The sequence below is a fragment of the Pteropus alecto genome, unplaced genomic scaffold, assembly GCF_000325575.1.
Source record: "Pteropus alecto unplaced genomic scaffold, ASM32557v1 scaffold8, whole genome shotgun sequence".
Classification (NCBI taxonomy): Eukaryota; Metazoa; Chordata; class Mammalia; order Chiroptera; family Pteropodidae; genus Pteropus; species Pteropus alecto.
In genome coordinates, this window is record NW_006494609.1 from 21,046,857 (window position 1) to 21,053,092 (window position 6,236).

The 6,236-nt window shown below is 59.2% G+C and overlaps 1 protein-coding gene across 1 annotated transcript in view; it reads left to right on the plus strand.

Moving 5' to 3' along the window:
* Window positions 1-6,236, plus strand: part of HHIPL1 (HHIP like 1) — a gene marked incomplete at its 5' end in the record, with an annotated part of 17,282 nt that overhangs the window by 6,075 nt on the left and 4,971 nt on the right. The window contains 4 exons of the mRNA XM_025042119.1: window positions 1-46; window positions 512-638; window positions 2,174-2,319; window positions 5,139-5,220. Of these exons, the coding sequence (XP_024897887.1) occupies window positions 1-46; window positions 512-638; window positions 2,174-2,319; window positions 5,139-5,220 (401 nt within the window). The remainder of the gene's footprint in view (window positions 47-511; window positions 639-2,173; window positions 2,320-5,138; window positions 5,221-6,236) is intronic.

The following is a 6,236-nucleotide window of genomic DNA, read 5'->3' on the forward strand; positions in this document are numbered from 1 at the left end:
GGCTTCGAGTGCTACGACCGCAGGCTGTGTGCCAACGCCTCCCTCGGTGACCGCCACCCCCGCCCCTCTGCCCGTTCCCGGACCCTCCTCCCCAGGGCCGCGCCCCACCCCATGGCCGTGCTCCAGCGCCTCCCTGTGCGGCTGCAGGAGGCTCAAAGGGACCTACCCTGGGGACCCGCGTCCCAGATCCGCCCTTTACCCCACCCGACGTGCTCCAGTGCCTCCCTTCGGGACCCTGAAACCCCGAGCCGGCATGTCCCCTCGCCTCCTCCCCCCTCTCCAATTTACCTGGGATGCTTCTCGCTCTTCTCCCGCCCCCAACCCACGCTCTCCTCCCCACCTTACAGTCTGTAAGCACCTCCCTCCCTGGGTGACCATCTGTGGCCTCATCTCAGGCCCTCCTAGCGACGTCACATCCCCTTGCCCAGCAAGACTCAGGACCATCCACCGAGCTTTGTTGGGGGGCGCTAGTTCCCCCCCAGACTCAACCACTGCTTCTCCCACCCCACAGATGATGTGCTGCCAATATTCGCCTACCCACACAAACTGGGCAAGTCGGTCACCGGGGGCTATGTGTACCGGGGCTGCGAGTACCCCAACCTGAACGGCCTCTACATTTTCGGAGATTTCATGAGCGGGTAAGTGGCCTGACAGTTCCAGGAGCCTGAGAGGAAAAAGGAGCAAGGTGAGGGGTGCACGAACAACTTCCTAGGCAGGCTCAGGGTCGCCCCAAGGTTGCCAGGACCTGTCGCTGTACCAGCTAACCAGGGCCTTGGTCCAGGAGAGGCCAGAGGGGCCACCCTACTAGGGAGAGGGGAGCTGGCGGTCCAGCCCGGGTGTGACCGTGGGCCTTGCTGCCCCACACTATGGCAGTGCCGCGTCCACCCGCTGACCCTGGAAGGTGTGGGTGGGGGCGAGTCCCACCCTAAACAGATTTTCGAGGGGGAAAGAGCATGCCCCCCAAACCTGCTGCGGGCCAGCCTCCTTCCCCAGGGGAACTTGTAGGGAGGGCCTCCTGAGCACCTCGTTTCCCACTGTGCAGGGGAGAAAACCGAGGACCAGAGAAGCACAGGGAAGATCCACGCCACACACGATGCTTAAAAGTGCAGCCGAGATCGCCCGGGTCCAGTTCCTGGCCCGCTCGTTAGCCGTGTGACCTTGAGCCCATGAGTTCACCTCCCTCTGCTGCAGTTTCCTCATCTGCAGAATGGAGATGATGATAGTAGCTGCCTCCTAGGGCTGTTTAAGGACCGAGACCGTTGCTACACGCAGCACTTAGAATCTAGTACACGCTGTATCCGGTGGCTTGATTATCCCCAGCCAGACTCTCCACGTGCAGGCAGCTGTTCCTCAGGAGGGGAAATAAGGAATCGAAAGAGCCCGAGGCCGGCAGGAGAGCTCTCACCTCTTGCAGGCTGCTGACCTGAGCGGATGTGTGGCCAGTAGGTCTGTAGCTGCAGCTGAGAGAACTCTGACCTGGGCATCTGGATGCTGGGTCCTTCTCCCCAGCTCAGCCCCTTCCGCGGGGTCTGCCTCTGGGACTCAGCTACCCCATCTGGAAAATGGCTCTAGATGAAGCCTTTGTTTTTACCCCAGGTCTCCTATCCCCCCTCAGGCCTCCCCTAGGGGTGTCAAAATCCCAAGCCTGTCTGCGGGTCAGATGGGGAAGGGAGTTAGGGGCCAGATCAGCATATTCTGAAGATGCCCAGGCTCCACCCTGTGCTCTGAAGTGCAGGCAGCTCCAGAGTGTGGGCGTACACCCCTGGGCACCAGCCTTGGAGGGATCTGAAACCCAGCTCAGCTCTTGACTGCCTCCTGCTGGTCGTGTGTGGCACTGATCTGAGAGGCCAAAATAGTCTTGGTCTCCTGCGCCCTGTCCGCATGCTTCTCTGATGCTTGCAGGTACTCGGTAAAGACCGCAGGCCCAGCTTCATGGATATGCAGCCTGCACACTTGCACAGGACCACACGCTCAGAAGGGCCCCACTTAGCTTAATGCTTTGCCGTCACTGTTGAAATTCTTAGTACTTTTTGAACGAGGGGCCCTGCATGCTCATTTTGCACTGGACCTTGTAGTTATGTATGGTCCCCGTTGCATGGATCATAGATGAGTGAGTGGGTGCATTGGTTTGCGGGGAGCCAGGCATGACCCCGCAGCTTCTCTCCATTTGCAGGCGTCTGATGTCCCTCCGAGAGAACTCGGGGACAGGCCAGTGGCGGTACAACGAGATCTGCATGGGCCAGGGCCAGACCTGCGAGTTCCCAGGCCTCATCAATAACTACCATCCATACATCATCTCATTCGGCGAAGACGAGGCTGGTGAGCACTGCTAAGGCCTCTCCATCTGGGCTGCCCGTGCCTGCCCCTCCCTACCCTGTGCATCTCACTGGCCCGGGGTTTGAGGGATGGGGTCTCAGGCCTGAAATTGACTTCAGGCTGGGGAGCGAGGTGCTCAGTGGGCTCGAGACCTTGCCTAGGTGTCGTCCTCACCAGTCTGAGCTTCAGTTTCCTCGTTTGGAAGACGGGAGCAGTGGTCGCCTCCTCCCCTTCCCCCGTCCCTGCCTTGGTCAGGCTTGCTGCGGGCAGCACGATGACTTGGGGAGGAGTCCAAGGCAGTTGGCCGACCAGGAAAGGCTCTGTCATGGCGGAAATGCGGGCAGTAGGCGAAGAAGGCCTCCGAGACCGCCACCGCCCTGGGCTCCCGACGGCGAATGTGTTGGGCCTGGAAATTAAAGCCACATCGCCTTCAGAGAGTGGGCGGACACCGCCTCTTGTCTGCTTGTGGGTCCCGCATTCAGGCGCTTGTGTTTTCAGTGCAGGGAGCGGTGGCAGAGGGTAGAGGACGAGGGGCTATGGGGGCTGGATCCCACTCCAGCCGCTCGCCTTTGTCCTTGGCCCTGGATTGTCCCTGGACAAAAGCTTAGGGGCTCCCAGTGGGGCCTAGTGGATGCTTGGCCTGGTTGCTGGGCAACGCCCACCTGCGGGCCTTTGGAGGGGTATCCCCCGCAGGGCCTGGGCCCCAGAGCCCCCAGGCCTGAGTCTGGGAAACTTTTGTTAAACTGACACCCATCAGAATCTAAATTTTCAAAAGGGCAGCGGCGGCCCCCACTGTCCTCTCCCCGCTCACTGGGTCCTTTAAAGTCCTTTTTGTTGGTCGATGGGAGGTTACGGTGTTTTGGAAGAAGGGGTGCTCTCTCTCCACCTTCCCCACCCACACCCCGTACCCCCACAGAGGCTGGGCCTGGAAGATCCATTTCCCAGGGCCCCTTCCTCAGCCCTCTGAGTGTCACTGAGTGATGGACAGCCAGGCCGGGGCCCCTCTGAGACAGACAGCCCGGGGACAGCCTGGCGGCCAGCTTGGGCAAGGTGGCCCCTGGGAGGCACAGAGCTCTGGAGTCCACGGCAAACACACCTCCCCCAGCTTCAGGCTCCAGCCCCTGCCCCTCTAGTTGTTCTCGTGATATTTGCAAATTGCGAAACAAGTACCTCGGCTGGCCCGGCGTCCTCCAGGGACAGTCCATACCACAGGGACCAAGAGGGCAGCGTGGCTCTGAGCAGGTCTCGGCAGTGCTGATGGGCTCCCTGCTTGTGTGTAGGATTGGGGGCCATGGCTCCCAGCAGATCAAGGCTGGAAGGGGCCTTGGGGAGTAGTTAGTCCAGCCCTGTCACTTTACAGATGGGGAAACTGAGGTTGACTATTCATGACTGGGGGTACGGTACCCAGCCTGGCCCCTGGAGGCCTCCCAGAGCAGGGCCCTGCGCTTTGGTCAGCCAAAGGGAGACAGTGGCGACACGCATTCCAGGCCAAGGGAGCAGAGTATGCGGGGAGCCCCAAGTTGCTCCCGGGGGCTGGAGTGTGGGTGGGAGGGCTGCCCAGCCAGGGAGGGGTCAGTGCCTCCAGAAAGTGGCCCAGAGAGGGATGCGACGGCCCAAGGCTGCACAGCAAATTCACAGCTGCACCTATGGACTCCCCAGAAGGAACCAGCCTGGGTACCCCGCTTCCTCCCACGGGTTGCATCATCACCATGTGGGCCTAGTCTCCCTATCCCCGCCACAAGCAGAGCTCCCACCTTGCTGTCTGTCTGGGCCTCTCCTGGGGAAGACCATCCCCACCCCTACCCTCGAGCTCTCCACTGTCCTCCTACAAGGAAGGAAGGTATTCGCATGGCTGAACCATCACACTGAGTCACATGTGGCCTGTGTCTGGGCCTCCCAGCCATCGGTGTGGGCCTGGGGGTAAAGACATTCCTGAGTTCCAGGCCTGGCTTAACCACTCACCAGCTGTGTGACTTTGGACAAGTCACTTGACCTCTCTGAGCCTCTGTTTTCTCATCTGTAAGGTGGGAATAATGAAGCCTATTTCCTGGACGTAGGTGCCTCTGTCAGCGAGGGCCAGGGGGCAGAATGGAGTGAGGGCAGAGCAGAGAACTCACGTTCCCTGAGAGCACACGTGGCACCAGGCGCTCATAACTCACTCACTGCATTTCCACTAGTCCTGAGAGGTGGGGAAACTGAGGCTCGAAGTGGGCCTGTCCCAGAGCTGCTGGTGCTCACTCAGTGGTGCTGAGTGAGGGAGCTGGCCTTCACACGAGAGAGTCCCCGAGCTTGTATTCTGCCTGCTGGCCAGGGGAGAAGGACCCTGGCCTCAAGGACTTAGCAGGACCCAGATCCTGGGTGACAGTGATGACAGCAGTAATAGCTAACCCTGACGGAACACTTCCTGTGTGCTCTTCGAAGCCTCGTAACAGTGCTACGAAGCATCTCGTTTTGGGATGAGGACGCTGAGGCTCAGGGATCCGCATGTGCCCGCATCACCCAGGAAGCAGTTAGCGGGGAAGCTGGGCTGTGGATCTTCATTGCATCCATGGATGCGAAACCCAGGCAGGGACCAGGGGTGGGGCTAGGTCACCAGGAGGGAGGCAGATGTCTGAGTCCGGGTGGGTCCAGGCGGAGAGGCCACGGCCAAAGAGCCTGTGCTGCAGAAGCTCCTGGCACTGGATTGCCACAGCAGCCCAGACGCCTCCCCTCGTGGCGCACCCGAGGTTAGGGTCCGTCTCGGGGCCTGAGGCGGGGGGCGTGGGCTGGCCGGGCCGGTGCCCAGGCAGTATTCTCACTCCTCGCCTCGCTTCTTCTCCAAGGGGAGCTGTACTTCATGTCGACGGGCATGCCGAGTGCCACCGCAGCACGCGGAGTCGTCTACAAAGTGATCGACCCCTCCAGGTGAGTCCCGGCCCGTGGCAGTGCCTGAGCTCGTGCCGTCTGCCAGGAGCCCTCACCTCCGTGACCCCGTGTTCCCTCTTGACCGCTCCCTAAGGCGGGTATTGTTCATATCCCCACCGTTCAGATGGGAACGTTGAGGTCTAGAGAGGGGACGCGACCGGCCAGGCCATGTCCATGGTGAGGGCCAGATCCAGGATTCAAAACCGGGTCCGCCGGCCTCACGGTCCAGCTCTATCCATGAGGAGAAGGAGTTGAAGATACGCACAGGGATCGATAAGCGAGGCTCCATCACCACGTTTTTAAGAGATGATTCTTTTTAAAATTTCAGAATAGTTTCAGGATTACAGACAAGTTACAAAGATAATCCAGTGTCCTATATACTCCTCAGCCAGTGTCCTTGGTCATAATTAATGAACAATATTGGTACGTTACTATTAATTACACTTTTTTTTTTTTAGTGGAGGTCACTGGAGTTTTTAAAGAGGATTTCTCTCGTTTTTCCCTACTGTCCTTTTTCTGCACTGGGCTCCCATCTGGACCCCCACGTGGCATTTAGGCGCCATGTCTTCCTAGCTTCCTCTCGTCCACGACAGCGTCTCAGACATTCCTTGTTGAGCACACTTTTTTAAAAAAGCACAAATTTATTCATTACTGACGTAACTATTTATCAAGGAAAACGCGACGAGCAGCCCTTTTTGTCCGGGCCTGCGCTCCGTTTCCCTGGGTTTCTCCGCCACCCCTGTAGCCCGGGGCTTACGTCGTCGTGGACGAGCACGTGCACACGTGGCGTTTTCCTTCGTTCGTTTTTCCCTATTTTGTATACACGTTTTCACGTTGCGACATCACCTTCCAAAGGGTCACTTTTGATGGCCGCGTCGTTTTCCGTTGAGTCGCGGTGCCAGAATTGTCTTGCGCATTCCTCGGACGCTAAGGTTACTGACAACTTTTTTAAAAAGAGTGCTCCTCTAAGGGAGCACCGCCACCGGCCCGTCATCGCCCTGGGCCGTGCTGTTGGC